The 26,914-nt window shown below is 38.7% G+C and overlaps 1 protein-coding gene across 6 annotated transcripts in view; it reads left to right on the forward strand.

The window, feature by feature from the left end:
• Positions 1 to 26,914, forward strand: part of LOC102003327 — a 62,395-nt gene that overhangs the window by 5,284 nt on the left and 30,197 nt on the right. For 3 of the 6 annotated variants that reach the window (XM_005399132.1, XM_005399135.1, XM_005399134.1), the window contains exons 1-3: positions 13,993 to 14,093; positions 15,854 to 15,983; positions 21,197 to 21,319. In XM_005399132.1, coding sequence (XP_005399189.1) covers positions 14,089 to 14,093; positions 15,854 to 15,983; positions 21,197 to 21,319 — 258 coding nt within the window. In that variant the 5' untranslated portion in view covers positions 13,993 to 14,088. Of the gene's footprint in view, positions 1 to 13,992; positions 14,094 to 15,640; positions 15,984 to 21,196; positions 21,320 to 26,914 lie in introns of those variants that run through there. The other 3 variants (XM_013522017.1, XM_013522018.1, XM_005399133.1) reach the window with 3 other exon arrangements.

Raw genomic sequence — 26,914 nt, forward strand, 5'->3', positions numbered from 1 at the left:
ATTTAGTTGCTATTGCCACAGTGGCATAGTTGTTGATATTAGTAGGTTTTCTCTGTATGCCAGTGTCTGGATTGCCTGTGTGTCATTAACAATACTGTGGTCCATCCCAGAGAACTGGTTCCTCAGTCACTTGCACTGCATCCTCCCCTCCCAAATTAACAGAGATGGTGAGATCTTGGAAGAGAGGCGAAGGCCTATATAGTTAGCCACACCCATGCATCACTTAAAAGGTGTCACTAGAAAGCTCAACTATAGGTATACACAAACTTCAGCACACACACACACACACACCCCAAAACAAATCACAAGAATAGAAGCATGAAAAGATAAGATAATAAAGTGCCTCCAAAATTTCCCAACTCTCCCAAAGCTGACCCCTGAGACACTGAGGGGGAAGAAGTAAAAAAAAACCACACAGCTCAATTATTCAAAATTATAAAAGAGATAAAAAATAGATCAATAAAGTGTTCATTGACCTTAAAGGAGATATAATTAGAACTTAATAGACTTAAAAAGCAAAATGAAGAATGAGTTTTCAGAAGACACTAATAAAAATCTGTATCAGCCAAGCAAAACAAGACAGAACATGAATGAAAAAAGGTCGTGAGTTCGATTCCCGGTACCAGAAAAAAACCAAAACCAAAAAAAAAAAAAAGCTGGTGTAGTGGCACATGCCTGTAATCCCAGCATTGGAGAGGCTGAGCCAGGAAGATTGCCATGAGTTTCAGGCCAGCCTGGGCTAAATAATTCAAGGCCAGCCTGAACTGCATAATGAGACCCTGTCTCATAATACAAAACAAGACAACAGCAACAAATACAAGAATGACTTACAAGAAGATGTTGATGTGGTGAACAGCAGAGAAAGATTTCCACTGAGCTTTGGTGTCCAGATAGTGGAACATAGCAACTCGAGGAAAAGAAGAAGGAGGGAATTGGGTCAACCGGACTCAGGAAGGATCTGAAGTGAGAATTGAAGCACCCAGGGAGAGCAAAGAGAGAGTTCATAGAAGGAGGTAGCAGGTGGAGCCTTCTCCCTAAGTCAAGACTCACTTTGTGGGAAAGCGGTTCAAACCTGTGGACATACAGTGACTGCTGGCAGCCCCAGCAGCCTTCACAAAGAGATGCAGCAGGGTAACACCGCAGTGGAAGCTGTGGAATGCAGTGGCTGGTGAGTGGCTCACATTTTTGCTGTCCCTCAGGAGAGGGTGATTTTAATAGTCATCCCAGGTAATTACAGAGCTTTTTCTTTGATAATACATCAGGACTCAAAAAGTAGTTGCAAAGGTTAGTTGCAATATAGAATCTGCACCTGTGTTAGTGAACTGCCATACTTCATTACATCTTTTCATACTTTGTTATATCTTTTCATACTTTGTTATATCAGATTATTATGGTTGAAATGGATATTTTCCCATGGGTAGTTTTGTTACATTCTTCATTTCTCATTTGGAAAACAATGATTCACTGAATTATGCAGATCTTCCATATGTTAATACATTTTGTTACCCACTATAAAAATCCACAGTCATTAATATTACCAAGGAGCTCATCAGAAAAATCTTGAGAAGCTGTCAAGCTCATAGAGGCAGAGAAGAAGTTCTGATATTTGCTTGAAATTTTAACTTTTTTTTTTAAACATTTTTGTTTGTTTGGTGCTGAGGGTTGAACTTAGGGCCTTACACCTGCTGAGCATGAGCTCTACCACTGAGCTATACCCCCAGCCTAGAAATTTTATCATTGGAAGCAATACAGTTAGTTTTCCTTCAAGTACCAGGCTCATTTTTTGAGAAAGTATTTGCCAAATACTCAAGCTTGAATAATCCTTGTTTGTCAGTAGTTCTTTCAAGAAAAGATGGTATTTCATAGAAAAATACATTTGGTTTTAAGCTAGCAGGGCAAAAAATCACTAAGTACATTTCCAAGTGAGAGCCACTGGGTATCCATGGGCAGCAGGAGTGCTCTGTACTCATGGAGATTACTGAAAGGACACACACCCACCGGTTGAGGATTAATAAAGTCAGCCATTTGTATTGTTCCATCATAAACCAGGCATGGTGGTGCACACTTGTAATTCTAGCACTCAGGAAGCTGAGGCAGGAGGATCACTGAGTTTGAGGCCAGCCTGGGCTGCTTAGTGAGTTCAAAGCCAGCCTGAACTACATAGCAAGACTCTGTATTTCAAAGACAAAACAAATTTCCGGGAAGATGGCTGAGTGGTCAGCAGCAGCAGCAGAAGAGCCACTCTGAGGTTTGGTGTCCAGACAATGGAATATAGCAGCATGACAAAGAGAAGAAGGGGGAAGTGGACCCTCGGGACCCAGGAAGGATCTGAAGTGAGAAAGTACAGGGGGAGTCCAAAGAGAGAGACCTTCATGCAGAAGAAGCAGGTGGCAGGTGGTGCTTTCTCCCTCAGGCCCAGCTCACTGCGTGGGAGGGGCAGCTCGAACCTGCAGACACATGGTAAGTACTGGTGACCCCAGAGGCCTCCACGGAGAAACACACCAGTGGCACAAGCAGTGGAGTTAGTAGGCTGCTGCGGCCAGTGAGTTATTTGGGTTCAGACGCCCCCCATCTTGGAGAGGGGCCAACTGAGCTCCAAAGTTAGAACAGCTATGATTCCATGTAGTGGCTCCCAGTGATAGGGTCAGGCTGCTGGGTTAAGTCAGCAGGAGCTCAGGGAGCTGAGTTCAAGCCAGTGGAGGTGCACAGCCTATTTCAGGCTGAACAAATGAGGTTCTAGGCTCACAGCCAGAAACCACCCTGAAGTTCAGAGGAACTAAAGGTGCAGGCTTGCTGAGATTATCTACTGCCCCACCATAAAGCTACCATCAGCTTTCTGGCATTAATCAGCTCAGATCTGTCTACCCACACGCTGTACCAGTGACAGCAGAGACACATCTTGAAGTGGAGGGTTGTTTTTTTATTTTTTCTTACTATTTTTTCTCCCCTTTTTTATATTTATTGGTTTGGTTTGGATTTTTTTTTTCCTTGATTGTTTGTTCTTGTTTTTATGTAAGTGTGAACATGGATTCTAGTTTTTTGTTGTTGTCTTGTTCTTATTTTTATTTCTTCCTTCTCTCTTTCCCTCCTGTCTTCTTCACCAGTTTCCCAAAGTTTGTGCTCTTCCTTCCTTTTTTTTATTTTTTTTTATTTTTTGGGTCTTTTTGAGATAGGGTCTTGCTATGCAGTTCAGGCTGGCCTTGAGCTTACTTTGTATCCTAGGCTGGCCTCAAACTCAGAATAGTCCTCCTGTCTCAGCCTCCTGAGTGCTGGGATTGCAGGCGTGCATCAGCCCGCCTGGCTGTGTGTTCTTCTTCTTTCTGTATTTTTCCCTCTAACCCCTTTTAAATTTTCTCCCCTGAGGATAATCTCGCTATACAGAGGGCTTATTTGCTGCATACAATTTTCTGGTTCATTTTAGATTGTGTTATATAATCACAAATTTACTTCATGCAGTTAAAGGTGGCAAATTACTAGTTACCACAGTTTCTCATTTTCTAGGCTGTGTCTGACGCTGTTATTGCTGATTGTGTCACTTTAGCAGAGATGACATAATTGTTCTAACCAGTTGTTCTTCCTGGTATCTCCAAACTGAGATTCCCTAAGGGTCATAGTAAATACTGTGGGCCAGTGCCAAAGAACCAGGGGCTGAGCCAAGCAGGCAGCAACATCTCATCCCCAATAAACTGAAGGGGTGGGATCTTGCAACAGACTCAAAATCCAAAAGCCAGCTACACCTGGAAGACAACTCTGAGAAGTAGTCATTTAGTAAGGGTTCCAAATACTAGCAGTAGAGCTACTCACCATAGGCAATTTGTAAGCATGAACCCAGGAATTAAACTGATTAAAATTAAAATTAAAAAGAAAATGAGCAAGACTTAAACAAGATGCAGCCCCAGACTTCCAGCTCATCACAGGCAAATCCTGGGGGCAAAGAGGTAGAAGAATCCAAAAGCTGTCTCCCTGGGCTCTCTGAAGTGACAGTGGAAGTAACCAAGCAGATGAACAGGGCTCTAGAAAAAATAAGTAAGGAAAACTACAGATATAGTGACCATAATGAAAGACATGCCTAATCAATCTATAGCAGATACAATTAAAAAAAAAAAAAAATTAGAGGATCTTATGGTGGAAACTATGTATATCCAACACAGGGAAGAAGTGGAATCCATATGGAATCCACAAACCAATGCAAACAGATACACAGGTGATTAAAAATTCCATCGAAAGTGTATGCAGCAGAATGAGCCAATGTGAGGACTGATTTCAGATATAGAAGACAGGATTGTGATTTGTGATCATGAAAAAAGATTTCTTAAAAATAGCAAGGGACCACCAGAAATCAATCCAGCAGCTGCTAGGTGATGCAAAGAAGAGTAACATGAGATTGATTAGAATCAATGAACAAGCAGGAGATAGCACAAATAACAAAGAAACCTGTTCACAGATGTGATGGCAGAAAACTTCCCAAGAAAGAAAAATAAAGTTTAACCTCCAGAAAAGTGGGGCATATAGAAATCCACTTAGCCATGATAAAAAAAAAAAAAATTATACCGAGGCATATAATAGTCAAGATTCTAGAAATTCAAAATAATATTAAAAGCTGTTAAAGAAATAAATTACCTATAAAGGAAAACCCACTATAATCACAGCAACCTTTCTCAGCCCAAACCCTCAAGTCAAGGAGAGCATGGAGTGAAATATTTCAAGCCTTAAAGTGAAACAATCTCCAACCCAGATTGATGTATCCCACTAAACTCTCTTTCAAAATTGATGGAGAAATAAGATACTTCCATGACAACACCTAAAAAAATTCCTGAACATCAGACCAGCCCTCCAGAATGTTCTGAAGGACATTCTAGAGAGAGATAACAAGGACTACAATTCCATGAAGCCCAACAGAATGAATTGAACAGGCAAGGCAAACAGAGAGTGGAGAAAAAGTAACAGGTAACAACAACAGGTAAATAACATGACTGTGACAAGTCGATACATACCAGTTATGAGTCTCAGTTCACCAATCAAAAGAAGTGGACTGCCAGAATGGTTCAAGTGCAAGACCCAACAATATACTGCACACAAGAAATACATTTAATTCAAAAAGAAATTCATAGACTGAAAGTCAAAAAATGGAAAACAGTACTCCATAAAACAGGAACCCAGAAAAGAGCAGGGGTAGCTATTCCATTTACAAACAAAGTAGATTTTTCAAGTCAAGATTGATTAAGAGACAAAGAAGATCATTACATCCTTATAAACAACCCAAGGGGGAAAAGATAACAATCATAAAAATAAATGTACCAAATACCAGTGCGTTGGACTATATGAAACAAATGTTAACAAACATGAAAAATCAAATAAGTAAATAAATAAAAGAAAAATCAAATAAGCACTAATACAGTTGGGGAATCTCACCATTGTCACAAATAGATCACCTAGAAAAAAATCAAATGAAATATTAGAACTGAAACAAACTTTTTTTTTTTTTTTTGGTTTTTCTCCGGTACCGGGAACCGAACTCACGACCTTGCGCTTGCCAGGCAGGTGCTTTGCCGGTGAGCTAAATCCCCAACCCCCGAAACAAACTTTTGAACAGATGGACTTAGTAGAGATCTATAGAGTGTTCCACTCCAGAACATCAGAATACTTTTCAACTGCACATGGGACATTCTCTAAAATAGACTATATACAAGCAAACAGAACATGCCTAAGTAAATGCAAAAGAATTATACATTCTTCATGAATCATTTTGTATTGCTGCTTGCATATATGCATTTCCAAACTTGAAATATAGGTGTGAACAGTGGGAAAAAAAACAAAATAATTTAAATTATCTCATGCATATTATTTGACCATATTGCAGTGAAATTGGAAATCAATGGCAAGAGAAACGCCCCAAAATTCCATAAACACATAGAAATTAAATAACACCCTCCTGAACAACAAATGGGTCACAGATGAACTTAAGAAACTCAACAGTTTCTGCAATTAAGCAATAATGATAGTACAACACACCAGAACTTATGGGACATAATGAAAGTCCTATGAGGGAAATTTATAACAGTGATTACTCATATCAGGAAAACAGGAACATTAGAAATATTAGAAAGTTTGAACCTCAAGCTTCTAAAAAAGAAGAGTAGGTCAAGCTCAAAGCTTGTATAAGAGAGGAAATTATAAAATTCAGTAGAAATTAATGCAATGGAGGCTAAGAAAGTAATACAAGAATCAATGAATCAAGAAATTGGTTCTTTGAAAGATTAAATAAAATCAACTAAGCCTTATTAGCCTTATCAAAAAGGAAATAAAAGACTCAAATCCACGCAATTAATAAAAAGTGTGAAATCACAACAAACCCTCAGAAATCCAGATCATTTATACTTACTCTGAGAATTTGTATTCTAAGATGCAAAATGCAGAAGAAATAGACAGATTCCTGATACATATGAATTACCAAAGCTGAACTAAGAAGATATACAAATTTGTAATAAAGCAATATTGGTCAATGAAATTAAAGATGTACTTAAAAACCTACTGACCAAGAAAAGCCCAGATCCTGACGGATTCACTGCTGAGTTCTACAAGAAATTTAGAGAAGAACTAATGCCACTAATGTTGATATTCTTTAAGGAAATTGAAAGAGAATCAATATTACCAAATTCATTCCTGGAACCTAGCATTGCCCTGATATCAAAACCAGAGAAAGACCTACAGAAAAGAACTACAGCCCAATCTCCCTAATGAACAAAGATGCAAAAATCCTCAGTAAGATACTGGTAAACAATGTAGTCAGTCAATGAGAAAATTATGCACCATAACCAAGTAGCATTTATCCCAGGGATACAGGGGTGGTTCATCATACACAAATAAATAAATGTAATACACCATATTAACAGAGCCAAAAAACATATGATCATCTCAGTTGATGAAGAATATGCATTTGACAAAATCTAATACCCATTCCTGATAAAAAACAGTACATAAAATTGGAATAGATGGTCTTTATCTCAATTTGATAAAAGCCATCTATGGCAAACGAACACCCAACATCACACTGAATTTACAAAAAGTAAAAACTTTCACTCTAAAATAGAAACAAGATAAGCTTGACCACTGTCACCATTCTTATTCTACATAGTTCTAGACACATTAGCCAGAGCAATTAGACAAGTGAGAAAAGTAAAAGAATATGAGGGCCGGGATGTAGCTCAGTGGCACAAGCACCTGCCTGGCAAGCATGAGGTCCCGAGTTCTATTCCCTGTACAAAAAAAAAAAAAAAAAAAAAAATTTGCTGGGCATGGTGGCACACACCTGTAATCCTAGCATTCGGGAGCCTGAGGCAGGAGGATCATTGAGAGTTTGAGACCAGCCTGGGCTACAAAGTGAGCTCAAAGCCAACCTGAACTACATAGGGAGACCCTATCTCAAAAAGACAATCAATCAATCAATAAATAAGTAAGGATAAGAAAGAAAGAATTGAAATTATCATTATTCATAGATGACATGATTAAAGAACCCAAAGCCTCCACCAAAAGACTTACAGATTTAATAACCAAAATTCAGTAGCATAGCTGGATACAAAGTCAATATTCAAAAATCCTTAGCCTTCCTGTACACGAATAACAAACTCACAGAAAGAGAAATTAGGGAGATAACACCCATCACAATAGTATCTAGAAAAATGGAATACCTAGGAATTCATCCAATGAAGGAAGTAGAAGACCTCTACCTTAAAAACTACAGAACTCTGAAAAAAGGAGATTTAAGAAGATAGTAGAAAATGGAAAGATATCCTTTGCTCTTGGGTAGGAAGAACCAATATAGTGAAAATTGCCATACTTCCAAAATTGTTATAGAGATTTAATACAATTCTGATCAAAGTCCAACAGCATATCTAACTAAATTATGCAAAACAATCCTAAAATTCATTTGGAACCAGAAAAGACCTAGAATAGCAAAGGCAATTCTGGGCAACAAAGCCAAGCCAGGGGCATCACAAACCCAGACTTGAAGTTATACTACAAAACTACTGTGATAAAAACAACATGGTACAGGCAAAAAAAAAAAAACAGACCCAGAGGTGACTGCTAGATTAGAAGATTCAGAACAACTCCAGACATATTTAACCACCTTATCTTTAACAAAGGTACCAAACTCATTCATTGGAAGAAAGTCTCTTTAATAAGTGGTACTGAAAAAACTGGATTTCCACATTGAGATTAAAATTAGACCTGTATCTTTTTTCTTTTTTAGTACTGAGACTCGAACTCAGGACCTTGCACTTGCTAGGCAGGTGCTTGTGCCACTGAGCTATATCCCTGGCCCTAGACCTATATTTTAAACCAACACTAAACTAAAATTAAAATGGGTCAATGATCTAAATATTAAAACAGAAACATTTAGTCTGTTGGAAGAGAGAAGAGGTAGAACTCTTGAAGACATTGGTGTAGGCAAAGGCTTTATGAACAAAGCCCTGATCACACAGGAACTCTCACAAAGAATCAACAACTGGGAACTCATCTTACTAAAAAGCTTTTGCACACTAGGTGAAACCAACAACAGAGTGAAGAGACAACCTACAGCGTGGGAAAAAATTTTTGAGCTGCTTTTCAAACAAAAGACTCTGATCTAGGATATATAAAGAATTCAAAAAAGTCAGAATTTATAAAGAATTCAAAAAAATCAGAATTTAAAAATTCTTCAGACAAAAGACTATGATCTAGGATACATAAAGAATTCAAAAAAAAATCAGAATTTAAAAACCAAATTTAAAGACCAAATCCAAAAATGGGAATCAGAACTGAATAGATACTTCTCAGATGAAGAAATAGAAATAGCAATTAAATATATGGGAAAATGTTCAACATCATTGGTCATTGGAGAAATGAAAATTAAAGCAACATTGAGATTCCATCTCGCCTGAGCATGGTGGCACATGCCGGTAATCGCAGCACTCGGGAGGCCAAGGCAGAAGGATCGTTATGAGTTCAAAACCAGCCTGGGCTACTAAATGAGCTCAAGGCCAGTCTGAACTGCATAGCAAGACCCTGTCTCAGAAAGACAAAAAAAAAAAAAAAAAAAAAAGAGCGAGAGATTCCATTTCATCCCAGAAAGAATGGCTGTTATCAAGAAATTAACCAATAACAAATGCTGACAGGGCTCTAGGGGGAAAGCAACCCTTCTTCCCTGTTGGTGGGAGTATAGATTGGTACGACCACTGTGGAAATCACTGTGGAGATTCCTCAAAAAGTAAAGTGGAGGTTCTATTTGACCCCGCTATTCCCCTTCTTGGTATGTTCCCAAAAGAATTAAAAGCATCATACATTTGCACACCTATGTTTATAGTGAGACACACTGTAATAGACAAATCTTGGAAATAGCCCAAATGCCCATCAACTGGTGAATGGATAAAGAAGATGTAATTTTTTTTAAACATTGGAGTGCTACTCTGCTATAAAGAAGCATATGCAAATGGATGTACCTGGAGACCATACTCTTAAGTGAAATAAATCACACAGGCATGTGTAAATACCACATCGTTTCTCTGGTGTGAGAAACTGAAAGTGTAAATAAGGACCAAAATGTATAATAGGTATTATGAAATAGGAAGAAAATGTTCAAGTGGAGAGGATAGCAAGGTGGGGTGGAGGGGGAAAGGAAAGAATAGAAAAGTAAAAAAAATGAGAAAAGGAGGAAAAAATGGAAACAAAGCTTTTGTAAATGGGGAGGACAGGAGAGGTTGAAGGGAAGGAAGGGGAATGGGAAAAAAATTACATCAAGGTACAAATTCTCTGATGAATATGATCATTATATATACCCTAAAATGTACTGATAAAAATAAAAAAAACATGAATGTCCAGTTTAGCAAAGAGTTTGAGTCCCTTAAAAGTTACCCTAAGAAATCCAGGAAGGGGGCTGGGGATTTAGCTCAGCGGCAAAGCGCCTGCCTGGCAAGCGCAAGGTCGTGAGTTCGGTTCCTGGTACCGGAGAAAAACCAAAAAAAAAAAAAAAGAAATCCAGGAAGTTAAAAACTCCATTGATAAAAGCATGGGCGGCTGAAGTGACTAAGGTAAGGACAGTATGGGCCTAAAAGGGTAGGTGCCAGTGATCAGTTATTCATAGGTGCCTTGAAAACAATAAGAGAACACAAAGATCCATCAACTGCTAAATTACCCAAAGAACACTCAGATTAACTGGAATTAGAGAAAAATCAGAAGACAGCACAAATGGCATAAAAAACCTGTTTAGAGAAATAATAGCAGGAAATTTTCCAAACATGCAGAGAAAAAAAACACGCAGAGAGGTGAAACATATAGAATCTCAACTAGCATAATCAGAAATATACTTCTCCACAACACATCACTGTCAAAATCCCAGAAGTCCAACACAAGGACAGAATTTTAAAAGCTGTAAGAGAAAAATGAAGAAATCACGTATAAAGGGAAACTCATTAGAATTACAGCAGACATCACAAAACAAACTTCAAAGGCCAAGAGCACTTGGAATGAAGTGTTTCAAGCCCTAAAAGAAAACAACTTCCAACCCAGACTGAAACACCCTGCAAAACCATCTTTCAAAATTGATGGGGAAATAAGATATTTCCATGACAGAAAGAACTTTAAGAAATTCATGACCACCAAACCAGTACTCCAAAAAATTCTCAAGGATATCCTAGAAAGAGACAATGAAGTTCAACAGTGCACAAAGTTTAATAGAATCAATACACCAGGTGGGGTGAGCATTAAGCAGATGGAGGGACAAGGGGAATCACTAACAGGAAAATAATGCAATGACAGGAATAAGTCAGTACCTTTCAGTAATAGCTCATAATGTGAATGATCTGACTTTCCCAATTGAAAGACAGGTTTGCAGAATGGATCAGGAAACAATGATATGTTGTATATAAAAAACTACATTTAATCCAAAAAGAAATTCACAAACTAACAATAAAAGGATGGAAAATAATACTTCATGCAATGAAAACTTAAAAACAAACAGGAGTAACTATCCTATTTTCAGACAAAGTGGACTTCATGGCAAAACTGATCAGAAAAGCACTCAGGAGGCTGAGACAGGAGGATTATTAACAAGTTTAAGACCAGCCTGTGCTACAAAGTGAGCTCAAGCCCAGCGTGAACTGCATAGCAAGACCCTTTCTCAAAAAGACCAAAAAAAAAGCTAAGGCAGTAGAATGGAAAAAAAAAAAAAAAAAAAAAACCAAACTGATCAGAAGAGGTAAATAAGGTCACTCTATGGTAGTTCAGAGAACAATTCAACAGGATGAAACAACAATTATAATCATATATGGACTGAACACCAGTGCACCCAACTTCATAATGCAAACACTATTGGACATAAAAGATCATATTTATATGATATTTATTTATATCAACACAACTATAGTGGAGGACATCAATATCCCACTATGACAAAGAGATTGACTAGACAAAAAAAATACATCAGAGTTGAGCCAAACCTTCGAAGAAATGGACTTAATAAATATCTAGAGGGACCTTCCCAATAAAAATAGAATACACATTCTTCTCAGCAACACATGGGACTTTCTCCAAAATAGACCATATGCTAAGCCCATGAAGCATAGTTAAGTAAATGGAAGAGAATCTAAATTATAATATGCATATAAAGATCAGAGCAGAAATTAATGAAAGTGAGACTAAAGTACACACAGAAACAATGAACCAATAAGTTGGTTGTTTGAAAGAATAAACAAAATAGACAAGTCCTTAGCCCATGTTACAAAAAAAGTGGAGGGGGAGACATTATCAATGCTATGAGGAACGGAGAAGGTAAAATTACAATAGACACCACAAAAATACAGAAGATTATTAGTAACTACTTCAAGAACCTGTACTCCAATCAGTTGGAGAATCCAGAATAAATAGATGACTACATACGTCAGAATTAACACAAGATATAAAAGAAGATATAAAAACTCTGAATAATCCAATAATAGGCAATGATGTGGAAGTAGTATGGTAATTCTTGGGTTCACAAATGCTTCTGTTCATGAATAATTCAGTTCATGAACAGAAGCACTGGGCAAAAGTTTGCTTCCGTTCCTGAACTCTGCACTGGGTGTTGAACATGACCGTGGCCACAGTCTGTGATGGATGGATTTGAACTACTGAGACCTGGGGTAGACATATTTGGCTTTAGGAGATATTGCTAAATATATCTTTGAAATGTCACAGTGTTACTGGATTTGGGGATACTGTAGCCTCCTTCTGCAGGTGGTTTCTAGGTCCTTTCCTACACAAGTATTGCTCAAGACAAACATAAAAGGTAGCAAGGTTTTACATTTATTAAAGGTAGGAAGAGAAACAAGCTCTACAGAACAAGTTTGAGCCAAGTAAAGGTAAGAAGAAGCTGGGCATGATGGCTCAGGCCTGTAATCCCAGTGCTCAGGAGGCTGAGGCAGGCAGGTCACCTTGAGTTCAAGTCCAGCCTAAACTACCTAGCAATGCCCTGTCTCAAAAAACAAAAAACAAACAAAACCAGGAGCAAGTCAAGGATGTCCAGTATCACCACTCTTGTTAAATATAGTAGTCAAAACATTAGGCAGAACAATCAGGCAAGAGAAAGAAACAAAAGGAGTACCTAGAGGAAAAGAAGTCACATTATCCTTATTTGTATATGATGTGATTCTCTACATAGAAGACCCCCAAAATTCTGCCAGCAGACACCTAGAATCAACCTCTGGCAATCAGAGAAGTGCAAATTGGGATTTTACCTCACTCCAGAAATAATGGCTATCATCAAGAAATCAAATATTGCCAACTACTTAAGAGGCTGGAGGGGAAAAAGGACCTTCCTGCACTGTTAGTGGGAACGTAAACTTGTACAACCACTGTGGAAATTAGTACGGAGATTTCTTTAAAAGCTAAAACTAGAAATTCTCTTTGACTCAGCTATTTCCCTTTTGGGTATCCTCCTCAAAAAGGAGTTAAAGACGCCATATCACAGTGATGCATGCAAATTCATGTTTACAGTAGCACAAAGTAAAATAGCTGAATCTTGGAAGTGGACTATATATCCATCAACAGATGAATGGATAAAGAAAATGCAGCACTTACACACAACAGAGAACTACTCTGCCATAAAAAAGGATGAAGTTGAGTCATTTATATGAAAATGGATGAAAATTGAGATCATAATGTTAAGTGAAATAAATCATATACAGAAGCTCAAATATTGTATACATTCTCTTACATGAGAAACCCAAGATACACAGAAACAGTAAAATAAAAGATAGATAATAGGAAATAGGGAGATAGATCTTCTGAAAAGGGAAGGAGACAACTGAAGACAAGTTGGATATGGTGGCACACAACTGTAATCACAGCACTCAAGAGGCTGAGGCAGGAAGATCGCCAGGAGTTTGAGCCTAGCTTGGGCTACACAGTAAGTTCAAGACCAGCATGAACTACATAGTGAGACCTTGTCTCAAAAAACAAAACAAGCAAACAAAAATAGCTTGCAAGTACAGAGGGAGGGCATACCAACTCCTCACAAGGACTGTAATCATTATTTTGCAAACATGTACTAATAAAAATTAAAAGCATACATTTTTACCATGGTGTCAACCAATTAAGTCAGACCTTGAAGTGAGGTTAGTATTTCAGTATATCAGTATTTCTTGAAAAGTAGATAATATTTGAAGTATATGCGTATTTTGTCATCAAAAATACATTAGGGAAATAAGGAACCACTCGTCTAACCATATCACTTTAGCAGTTCTCTCTCTTTCTTTGTCTTTTCTTTTCTTTTTTTTTAAAGACAGGGACTCACTATATAGTTCAGGTTGGTCTTAAACTCACTATTTAGCACAGGCTACCCTCAAACTCATGGCAGTCTTCCTGCCTCGGCCTCCCGAGTGCTGGGATTATAGGCATGTGCCACCCCACCTGGCTGGTTCTTCTTTCTTCAACCTTTGTTACGTGTTCACTTAGCAACAGCTTCCCTGAAGTGCAAACATTCTACTGGCACATTGTGCAGGACAGCCACGTTAGTGGACAGCTCAAGTGTCTTTTGGGAATTGACCTTGGATTTGAGATTTTCTCTTGTGCCTGATGTGGTAAAAAATTTATACTTTTTACTTTCTGCTAAATCCAGAGTAGTATACTATATTCAGGGTTATTGCTGAGGTAGGAGGATCGCAGTGAGTTGGAGGCCAGCTTGGGGGGCTGAGGCAGGAGGATCATTGCGAGTTCGAGGCCAGCCTGGGCTACAAAGTGAGCTCAAGGCCAGCCTGAACTGCATAGCGAGACCCTGTCTCAAAAAGACAAAAAAAAAAAAAGAAAGAAAGAAAGAAAAAAAGATTGTCTCAAAAGCCAAAGAACAAAAATGACAAAATGACAAACACGTTTGTCTTCAGTATCATTCTCATTCTGGTATTAAGGACCTGTTTATTTTCCTTTTCATCTACCAAAACTTTAGTTCTTTGATTCTCTTTATTTGTTCTTAGAAAAAGAATAGATGATCTGCAGTATCAAATCATGAAAATAAGGAAGAGGTTGACGTCTCTTTAGAGATATTTATACTTTAATAGTTACCTTCCATACTATACAGCTAGAATGAATTAATCATGACTTTTAAAACAGTTTTCAGGGGGCTGGGGATTTAGCTCAGCGGCAAAGCGCCTGCCTGGCAAGCGCAAGGTCGTGAGTTCGGTTCCCGGTACCGGAGAAAACCCAAAAAAAAAATAAATAAATAAAAAAATAAAACAGTTTTCAGGGTTATTACAGAAAGATAAGACTTTATGCTTTCTCTTCTGTGATGCTTAAATCACATAGTCTTGACTTTTTTCTTTCTTCTCCTATGAAAATTCCTCTAATCCTTGGACTGTTCAGTTTTCCAAAAGATACTATTTAGCAAAGAAAACACACACACCACTTAAGAAGAAAGAAATCTTTATCCTGTCATTATTCTGGAAGATGCCGTACCTCTTTTTGTTGCTGTCTTTCGGAAGGACTGAACCCCAGGGCCTCACATATGCCAGGCAAACCTTCTGCCACTAAGCTACAACTCCAGGCTTCCTCTATTTTTTAAAATTTTACTTTAGGGGCCTGGGCGTGGTGGCACACGCCTGTAATCCCAGCACTCGGGAGGCCGAGGCAGGAGGATCATTGCGAGTTTGAGACCAGCCTGGGCTACAAAGTGAGCTCAAGGCCAGCCTGAACTGCATAGCGAGACCCTGTCTCAAAAAGATAAAAATAAATAAATAAAATAAAATAAAATAAAATAAAATTTTACTTTAGGAAAGGAAATGGAATTAAACTGGGTAGGAAAAATAGGCTTATAGTGATATTGAAGGCCTTGGGAAGATGAATTTATAAAAATTATACTGCAAGGTTACATTTTATTTTCCATTGGGGGGAAAAAACACTATGAACTATCTCGTGCTACATTATTAGCACATGGTTGGCTTATGTTTTGGCTATATCTTGGGGGATATAGTTTAGCATTCCTGATGGAGTGAGAAATTGAAAATAAGGGAATTTATTTGTCAAGTACCCCAAAGATGTGATTCACTATTAGCATTTCAATGAGTTTATTTATAAATAATAGAGTGCTTGTACTTGAACCAGTTACAATCTAAAGAATGTCTGATGCTATTGTTAGAAACCAGGCTCACCTGTCTCCAAGAGATAGGCTCAGCAGCAGCTCCTTCGGAGGTCTGGCTAAACACCGCGGACCTGCAGTGGAACCTTCTGGAAGACATTTCTCTTGGCGTTGAGCAGACCTCAGTATCTCTTCCTGCGTGCTCCATGGCAACTCCTGTTGGAAGCACCTTGGGTCACCATTAGATCTATTTCATGCTTCTTGTATCTCCAGCATGTCAAACCTTGTTCAGTCTTCAAACCAGTCAGATCCAGGAAGGCTTGCTACTGGCCAAGTGAAAGGGGCCCAGGAGGCGATACCATCAGAAGTCAGGCGTCTGTCAGCTTGGAAGAACAGCCCAGTGGTGAGTTGTACTCTGGTATTTACTTTTTCCCATTCTCAGAGAGAAGTAAAATAATCTCCATACATCTGAGCGCTAGAAGAAAGGCAAAGTCCAGTTCTGCTTCCAGATTTGCCTATGCTAGTGCCCTTATGTATCCGTGAATGAACGATTCAAGAGTTGTGGTCAAAAGATCTTCCACTTCTTTATTTTCTTTTTTTATTAGAACGTGTTTACAATACGTAATGATTACATCCCTCATGGAACATGTACACAACACACCTGAATCCTTTTCTTCATCCCCTGCCCCTAACTTCTTTTGATTCCTGGCTTGACTGTAGAACAGGGACCAACGAAACATCCGACTCCAATGAAACCTCAAACGGATTTTGTTCATTTTTTGCTCCTTTTGGTAGTTTTGACATTTCACTGATGCCCGTTACCCTAAAACATTGAAGAATACCTATAAAAGGGTCTCTAAGTTAATTTCAACCAATCCTATTATTTTGCGATTAGGAAAGTGAACACTAGCGAGGCCATGGTGATTTAGTGAGAGAACTGAGTAGTCTCAATACCTTCCAAGTGTACCATGTTTACCTTGTGCTTTACAGACTTGTTTTATGGGCTAGACCTTAGGGCAGTCTTATGTTTGTGGATCAAATGATGTTCCTTCCATTAATATCTGTAAGACCCCTAGAAAGATCCATCCAGAGTTTAGCTTATAACTGCTAGGAAATGGAGTCTGAGGTGGGGCTTCAAAAGAGGGAGGGTGACCTAGGGGAAATATTGTCTTTGCTCCCCTTGGTAGGTTTAGATGAGGAGAAGCCTGGTTTCTTTGCTAGGGGAAAAGAACAAGAAAAAGAAAAAGATATATATATATGGCCTATCTCAAAAAACACAAGAGTAACATGTTATGTTTTCTTCTGGACTGACCAGACAGGTATGAAAATCTAGATTGAAATTTAACTGTATTATAGCACAATCACAGTTTTTGCCATCTGATAACATCCTGATATTTTATGATTTTTAAGAGTCATTTGGGTTATATTTGTACATTTTTTTGGCCCAGAGCTGTGCATTGTACCTAGGGCCTTGTGCGCTCCAGGCAGCCCTGTGCCACTGAGCTACATCTCCCGCCCCATATCCTAATTTTTGTATTTGATTTCAAGCACACTGAGAAGTACAGGGACTGTATCACCCATCCTTTGATCTGCCCTGTGCAGCTGAGATGGACAATATAAACAATTGAACAGGTAGGGGAAGGCAGCCGCTGGTAAGAAACCTTGCCAGTCCTGGCACTGGGCAACCCCTGAATACCCTGCTGCCAAGCATTCGCCACTGTGAGAGGTGAAGGGACCCAGTGGGGGAGGGGATATTAGGGTAGCTGCTACTGCAAACCAAAATGGAAGAATTATTTGACTTCCCAGGATTTTTTTTTCTTCCTTTTCAAGGATAACAATTATTCTGAAGTAGAAATATAACCTTTATGTCCATATTTAATTAATTAATTAATTATTGAGGCAAGATCTCACTATGTAGTTCACGCTAACCTTGAACCCACTATGTGGCACAGGCTGGCCTTAAACTCCTTTGGATCCTCCTGCCTCAGCCTCTTGATTGCTGGGATTACAGGTGTGTGCCACCACGCCCGGTCTATGTTCATATTTTTAATATGTATGTCAAGGCCTCTAGTGCAATTTTAGGCATTCATAAAAATTATTATAAATGGTATTCTACTAAATAATAACTTTCTTACTATTTGCACTCAATGTTGTATTTTTGAGGCTTATTCTTTTTAATTCACATAAATGTAGTCTATGCATGTTAACTGCTATATCAATATCATTACAACAGCCAAGAATGGTTGTCCATGCCCATAGTCTCAGCACTTGGGAGGCTGACAGGAAGAAGATCTTGAGTTTGAAGCCATCATGGGCTACATAGCAAGTTCAAATTCAGCCTGGACTACATATTGAGACCTTGTTTAAAAAAAAATAAAAAAAACAAGTGTGGTTGCATATGCTGTAATCTCAGCACTTGGGAAAGTGAGGGAGGAAGATCACTGTGAGTTTGAGGCCATCTTGGGCTACATAGTGAGTTCAAGGCCAGCCTGAACTACATAGTGAGACCCTGTCTCAAAAAGCAAAACAAAAAATATATATACGTATCATTACAGACTATATTTATATAATACAATTTTTAAACATTTACTTATATAAACAAGATGCACTAGGCGTAGTGGCTCACACCTGTAATCCCAGCACTTGGGAGGCTGAGGCAGGAGGATCATTGCGAGTTCGAGACCAACCTGGGCTACAAAGTGAGCTCAAGGCCAGCCTGAACTGCATAGCGAGACCCTGTCTCAAAAAGATAAAAAAAAAAAAAAAAGAAGAAACAAGATGCAGTAGGTATCCTTATACAGCATGCCTCCTTGTCCATATATTTTAAATAAATATGAAATATGGAGCTGGGGATATAGCTATGTGGCACAGCACCTTGCTTGGGAAGTGCAAGGTCCTGAATTCGATTCCCAGTACCCCCACCAAAAAAACCAAACAGAAATACAGAAACTTTTCAAGCTATATTTGAAAGTACTTGTCTACCAAAATAAATTGCAGTTGATTTTTTTTCCTTGTGATGGTATTGAGGATTGAACTCAAGGCCTTCATACTGAGCTATACACCAGCCCTTTAAAAAATGTTTTATTTTGAGAGAGGCTCTCACTAAATGCAAAGTTGCCCAATCTGGGCTCACACTTTGAATCTTTCTGTGTTAGCCTCCAAGAATGCTGGGATTATAGGTATGCACCACCACACCCACCTGGGTATGTCTTAGTTTTATAAATAAAAAGCCTGACTGAATATAATAAATATTATCCAGTTATATATTAATATAATAAATAATTTATGTTTGCTGTTTAAAATCAATGCTATTACAGTGTACTAAATAAGATACTTAGCATATTTTGATCACTTTACCTTTCTGTTCTAGATGTCAGATACACTATCAAGTTAAGCATCCTTAGTTGGTGGCATATTATCATCATTCTGGGCAAGGCCTCTCTTGTGTTTTCCTCCATTACCTCCATTTCTGTCTCATTTAATATATACAATGTATATCTTTGAATATATATGCTTCTTTAAAAGTATCTAAATTTGGTTTGTGTGGGGGCGTATTCTTAAAAATGTCTTAATAGAGGGAGTAGATGTAGCTCAGTGGTAGAGCCTGGGCTTACTGTGCACCAGGGCTTGGGTTCAGCTCCCAGCACCAAAGAATAAATACATAAATAAAATTAAAATGTCATAATAAAGGGATTGTAGAATATATATGCACTCACACATTTTAGACAACCTACCACTTATCTTCAAAGAACATTACCAGTACCTTAGAAACTTCCAACGTGCCCCTTCATGACTGAATCCTTTTCTTCCAACTAAAATTCAACCCTAAATATTTTGAACTTTTATATCCGTTATTCTCTTGCTTCCTTTTAGTTTTACTGCCCATTTATGTACTCCTAACCAATATTGTTTATTTTTATCTGTTTTAAAAATTTATGTGACCGGGTGTGGTGGCACATGCCTGTAATCCCAGCATTCAGGAGGCAGAAGCAGGAGGATCGCTGTGAGTTTGAGGCCAGTGTAGGTTACATAGTGAACTCAAGGCCAGCCTGAACTGCATAGCGAGACCCTGTCTCAAAAAAATATTATATGAATGGAATTACAGTGTTTTATTCTTTTGTGACTCGATTCTTTTGTTTAGTGAGAACTGTTTTGATGTATGTGCAATTTTTAGATAATTTCCATCCTTTTGAAATATTCCATTCTACCAATATATCAGAAGCTGTTTATACGTTACATATATTGAATGTGAGTTGGAGACCAGCCTGGGCTGAGGTAAGGAGGATGGTGAGAGTTCGAGGTCAGCCTGAGCTACAAAGTGAGCTCAAGGCCAGCCTGAACTGCACAGTGAGACCCTGTTTCAAAAAGACAAAACAAAACAAAACAAAACAAAAAACATTTGAGCATAGGTATTTAGTATTCTTTTGCAAATCTTTGTTTGTAGTATCTTGGTAGGCACAAAATTAATTCTGATAATTTTAGAAAAAATATATTTCATTTCTTTAGTATTATTTTTTTTGTACCAGGTATCAAACTCAGGACATTGTGCTTGCCAGGCGGGTGCTTATGCCGCTGAGCTGTATCCCCGGCCCTTTAGTACATTAAATGGGCCATATAATATGTTTTTAAATACATTTTTAGTTATTCCAATTACCACAGTTTTCATGGTTTCATTTCAGTCATATAAATGCTATCCTATTGAAAGTTCCATTAATTACAATTTAGAATACTGGAAACCTTTTTTTTTTTTGTCTTATTGAGACAGGGTCTCGCTATGCAGTGCAGGCTGACCTTGAGCTCACTTTGTAGCCCAGGCTGGCCTCAAACTCACACTACCCTTCTACCTCAGCCTCCTGAGTGCTGGGATTACAAGTGTGCACCACCATGCCCGGTTTGGGAACCTCTTTAATATCACGAGAGAGCCCATAATACAGCTAAGTACACTCTAATGTGTACCCTTAATATAGGTGTGGCAAAACCACAAAATGGATGTTGACTACTGAAATCAGACTTTTAAAAAACATAATTGTGTGCATAGGAACTTATTTGTAACCAAAAATGAAACATACTACCCTGGTAAGCTGGCGGTGGCGGTGCACACCTGAGGATTTAGCACTCTGGGAGGCAGGAGTAGTGACCTAAAGTTCAAGCCCAGCCTGGACAATTTAGCATCTTAATGAGACCCTGTCTAAAAATAAAACAACAAAAAAAGAACTGGTAGACCTCTGGTCAGTGATTATTAATGAATTTAATAGTTTACGTTCCTATAAAGTTTTTGTTAGACACACATGAAAATTTTCCCAGAAATTTAATACATTTTCTTGATTTCTGTACTCTCAAAAATTGTATCTGCACCGTTTAGATGTGCTGCACTTACTTATGGCTATCTTATACATTGTCGTCTGGTAAGTAATGTGTTTTAGAAAACAATAAGTAGGTTTGTAGGTAAGCATGTTACTTGCTCTTTTCCTAGGAGCTATTGTATTTGTTAGGTTTCTGTTTTAAAGCTGTGTCCTCTTTAAAGCCATTGAAAAGAGTTTGTGTGGGCTGGAACGTAGTGGGTTCTGATCCACAGGGTGCGTGCTTCGTTAATTAATTGGCGATTTCTCTTTGTAGGCTTCTTTTGATTCACCTCTTGAAGCGGTTCCCAATGGGAGCCCAAGCATGACAAAGGCAGCTGACCGAGTCCATCCTAGCTTTACTGGTTTGCTGGTGAAAAACAAGACTCTCTTAGCTGAGGTAAATGAATAATGAAAACAAAACACACACACACACACACACACACACACACAAAGAAGGAAAACAAAACACAGAGAAATTGTATTCCCTGTAAAAGCAGGGGCAGATATGTTCTGATAAAAGGCTCAAGGGGTCATTTTAACCCAGTTTTGTCCCCCCCCATATTGAACTTTTATCACTAAGGAGCATTAATTTAGGCACGCATCTGTCTTTGGCAGGGGACATTCGCTGTGGTGGCCCAGGGTTAAGTGCATTTAAGTGCTCAAAACTGAGGTCATAGAAATAATCAGTTACATTTATTAAACAGGTTTTTTTTTTTCAGTGCTAAGGCTCTAGACCCTTGTGCATGCTAAGCTAGTACTCTGCCACCCAGCCCTAACCATTCCTAATGAAAAGGAGGAGTTGCTATTTTCAGTATACCACCGACTGGCAAATATCCCCTAGTCTTATTTAATATTTGATAAAACACCTGAGCGGCAGCAATAGATCAAAAGGGCAGAAAGCACATTTTGTAGGAAATGCCTTTACTTTTACTCCCTGGGATGAAGAGTAGACAATGCTTGTAGAGATTCTTCAGCTGAGCCTAAGTAGTCTCAGGATTTGTTGCAAGAATCAGTCTTGCAGGAAACCATGGCTGGAAGCTCACAGGCCACCGACCTCGTTAAGGACATTATGATGTAGTTGTTCATGGCTACATTTTAGGGTTACTTTATAAAACAAAGTGCACTTAATGGTTACATTTGGGGTCAGTGATGAGCCCTTTGAATCAGTAGCTATGTACAGAGGCTGTATCTCTTTTCTAGGGCTGCTGGGACAAAGTACCACAGCCTTGGTGGCCTGAACAAGTTTATATTCTCACAGTTGTGAGGCCAACAGTCTGAGACAAAGTGTCAGCAGGGTTGGGTTGTGGATGGCAGTTTTCTCCCTAAGTTTGCTCATGGTCTTCCCCTCATATCTTTTTTTTTTTTTTTTTTTTTTGGTCTTTTTGAGAGAGGCTCTCACTATGCAATTCAGGCTGGCCTTGAGCTCACTTTGTATCTCAGGCTGGTCTCCAACTTGCAACAATCTTCCTGTCTCAGCCTCCTGAGTGCTGGGATTACAGGTGTGCGCCACCACACCCAGCCTTCCCTTCATGTCTGTGTCCAGCTGTCCTCTTCTTATAAGGAGGTCAGTCATGTTGGGTCAGGGCCAGCCCAATTGTAACTTAAATACCCTGTCCTTAAGTACAATTGCATTCAAGGTACTGAGGATTAGGACTTAGACATGTGGTGGTGGTGGTACATGTTTAACTCAGTAACACTGGGCTCTTTTCTGCCCAGACCTTATTAAAGTTCTTTTCTGTTCTCATATGTCAATAGCCTGCTTCCAAGTTTCATTTAAGTAGATACAAATACTCATTTAAGTAGATACCTAGACAAATACAAGGTATGATCCAAATATATAGACGTTTAAATTTTAAAAAATGCATCACAGTACAAGGCACATTGCTCTTAATCCCCATCAAAGTCCTCCCCCTTTCTCTGAACACACTTGTACCATCATTCCTGTCACTTCTTTTTTTTTTTTTTTAATTCCTGTCACTTTAAAGCATTTCTGGAAGTTCTCTTTTGTAAGTAACGTTATGAGCTGTGATAACAAATATGGCGAATGCTGCTGCTAACTGCCGTCTAACAGTAAGGCAGGCTGGTAAAAATATTATCATGGGGCGTGGCAGCACACACCTGTAATCCCAGCACTCGGGAGGCTGAGGCAGGAGGTTCGCCTCAAATTTGAGACCAGCCTGCAGTATATAGGGAGTTTGAGGTCAGCCTGGACTGCGTGCCAAGACCCTGTCTCGAAACAAAAACAAACACAAACAGAAAAACAAAACATTACATGTGTCTTCCCCTAGTATTCATTCTTCCTCTAGTAGTCACCGGGTCTGGCACTGTGTGACTTCTGGCTCTTCGAAGGGAAACATAACTGATTCACCACTGAGGCAGCCACAAACAACAAAAGACCTCACAAAAGAGGACTCCCAGAACTGCTTCAGAAAGTGGCGAAAACAGTGGGATAATGTGTTTGAAGCGGGGGAGTCTGAAGGGGACTAATGGCAGTGTGTCTTTCACTATAATACTTTTAAAATTACCATTCATTGTGTTTTGATCACACAGTGTGTGTGTGTGTGTGTGTGTGTGTGTGTGTGTGTGTGTGTGTGTGTCTTTCCATTTTGTTTGTGCTGGTGCTTTCCGTCTTTCATTTTATTTTATTTTTGGTACCGGGAATCGCACTCATGACCTCACACTTGCCAAGCAGGCACTCTTCCACTGAACTATATCCTGACCTCTTTTCCCTCTTTTAGCATAGAGAGGTGGGGGGCTGGGGATTTAGCTCAGCGGCACAGCGCCTGCCTGGCAAGTGCAAGGTCGTGAGTTTGGTTCCCGGTACCAGGAAAAAAAAAAAAAAAAAAAGCATAGAGAGGTGGATAGAGCTTAAGTTTAAATGTAGTTTATATAGTCACAGCAAGTTTTATTACACCTTGGAGAGATTTCTTGTATTTGTCTTTTTTTTTTTTTTTTTTCTTTTTCAGTATTGGGGGATCAAACCCAGGGGTGTTTTACCACTAAGCTACATCCTCAGCCCTTTAAAATTTTTTCTCTTTTCTTGGTAAATTGCTTAGGCCAAAACAACACAAAACAACATTGCTCAGGCAGGACTCAAACCTGTGATCCCCTACCCCAGCTTCCTTCAATGCTGGGATTACAGGCGTGTACTACCACACCCATTCTACATTTGTCATTTCTTGCAGAAAAATATGACATCAATCCCTGAAAAAAATCCCTGAAGTTGTTTTATGAGTAACATCATTTTCCTCTACAATATAACCTATTATTAATACTTACGAAGTTTGGAGCTGGGCGTGGTGGCACACGCCTGTAATCCCAGCACTCAGGAGACTGAGGCAGGACTATCACTTCAAGTTCAAGGCTAGTCTGGGCTACAGAGTGAATTCATAATGAAACCCTGTCTCAAAAAGACAATAAAATAAAACATAAGATAAAATAAGTTTGGGAGTTTTGATAATTTGGATTAGGTTAAATTTTAATATTTATGCATAATTCTTTTTTTTTTTTTTCTTCGGTCTTTTAGGGTTTCATTACACAGTTCAGGCTGGCCTTGAGCTTTGTAGCCGGGGCTGGCCTCAAACTCGAAACAATTCTCCTACCTCAGCCTCCTGGGTGCTACCACACCCAGCTTATTCATAATTCTTTAAAAATCTTTTAAACCAAATTGTCAAAGATTTCAGGTACCTTATTTAAAGAAAATATGTAAGTTATTTGCAAAAACATTTAATTTTTGAGCCAGGATCTCACTATATTATCCAAGCAGGCCTTGAACTCTTGGATTCAAGTGATCTTTTTTTAAATTATTTTTTATTTTTTATTTTTATTATTATTATTTTTTTCTTTGGTTTTTCTCTGGTACCGGGAACCAAACTCACGACCTTGCGCTTGCCAGGTAGGCGCTTTTTGCTGCTGAGCTAAATCCCCAGCCCTGGACTCAAGTGATCTTCTTGCCTCAGCCTTCCAAGTAGCTGCAACTACAGGTGTCTACCATTGTATCAGCTCTCAAATTATTTTTAATTTTTGGTTTTTTGAAACCAAGTCTCACTACATAGTTCAGGCTGGCCTTGAATTCACTATGCCAGTCTGACCTCACACTCCTGGCTCAGCCTTGTGAGTGCTGGAATTACAGTCTTGCACCATCATACCTAGATTCAAATTATTTCTTAAAAGCTACTCCCTATATGTTCATAAATCATTTTCTAATTACAAACGCTTTCCCATCTATCTGTCAGAGCAAATATCTAAAAGTCTATAAAAGATCTCATTTTGACATGGTTTTAAATGCCATATATATTAAGAAGTATTCTGTAGCTCCTACTGGCGTTTTCTAAATTTAATAAAAATTAGTGACAGTTACTATATGATCTCCTGGTGTTAAAGCTATTTTTAAAAAGTAAGTCTAATTGATTTCAACAGAAAGCGTCAGCATGAGTCATCTGCTCTCTGTGAATAACCTATCATTTAATTCCGCAGGAACACAATTGTCTTGATAAGGTAGCTTTTCTCTTCACTCCATGCATTCTAAATTTTCTGTTATAATTAACTTTACCTCTTTATGGGGCATACAAAAAATAATCACATTATTATGTGCTTCTGCCCAATAATGGAGACGCAGGTGCAAGAGAGCTCTATTTGGGTAAAGCCGGAAATAGGAGGAAGAGATGCAACCGCGCTGTCTAGTTTAGGCAAAGTGATATTGAGCTGAAATGCATGCCTAGCACTTGGTGGGCCACAGTGTAAATAAACTTGAGTGATGGGGAAAAGTCACTGATGAATAATAAAGTCTAGTGTCCTAAACTTCAGATACATTTCATGTTTTTTTACCAGTAATGTTTGGTTTGAGTTTTATCAATACTTTTATTTGTGAGAGAATGTGGCTTTATCACATAGATAAGATATTTCTCTTGCCACTAGACAGTAATAATGCAAAGCAGAAACTTGATAGCTGTAGCCAGCTGTGAAGGGGCAAATGGCAGTAGTAAAATGTTCAGCTAAACTATATATATCAGAACAATTACTATTGTGGTTTTTTTGAGACAGGGTCTCCCTATGCAGTTCACGCTGGCCTTGAGCTCACTTTGTAGCCCAGGCTGGTCTTGAACTCGCAGCGATCCTCCTGCCTCAGCCTCCCGAGTGCTGGGATTACAGGCGTGCACTACCACGCCTGGCTCAATTACTATTGTTTCTAACTGAAATTTTTACTGAGATAATAGTAGATATACTTGTAGTTGTTAAAACTAATGGAGAGATGTCTTCTATGCCCAGTTTGCTCTTTTTTCTCCACTTTTCCTCTTCTTCTTCTCCTCCTTCCTCTTCCTTTTCCTCTTTCTTCCTCTTCTTCCTGTACTATGAACCCAGGGCTTTGTGCATGCTCGGCAAGGGTAGTGTAATGTTCTTGAATTAGATAGTGGTGATGACTGTGCAACTTTTTTTTGAGACAAGATCTCGCTATGCAGTTCAGGCTGGCCTTGATCTCACTGTATAGCCCAGGCTGTCCACAAACTCGAAACAATCCTCCCGCCTCAGCACCTCCCGAGTGCTGAGTGTGGGTCACCATGCCTGGTGCAATTTTTAAATATACTAAAAACTACTGAATAGTTTAAAAGGATGAATTTTATGTTATGTGAATTGTATCTCAACTTGTAGTGGAAAAAATCTAATCTACTGTGCCTGCATAATCCTGTGAATATACTAGAAATACTCCACCATAAATTTTAAATAGACAGGGCATGGTGGCACACACCTGAGACCCCAGCACTTGGGAAGCTGAGGCAAGTGGGTCGATGCAAGTTTGAGGCTGGCCTGAACTACATAGCAAAACCAAAAAAAAGGATAAATTTATGAATTACAGTATATCTCAAAGAAGCTATTTTAAAATGTTACATAAATAGAATTATATGTAACATTTTGGGATTGGCTTTTTCACTCAATATAATTTCTTGGAGATTTGTCTAAATTGTGGCATACATTACTGATTCAATCTTTGAAT

This window comes from Chinchilla lanigera, unplaced genomic scaffold (genome assembly GCF_000276665.1).
Source record: "Chinchilla lanigera isolate Chin_1 unplaced genomic scaffold, ChiLan1.0 scaffold00065, whole genome shotgun sequence".
Lineage (NCBI taxonomy): Eukaryota > Metazoa > Chordata > Mammalia > Rodentia > Chinchillidae > Chinchilla > Chinchilla lanigera.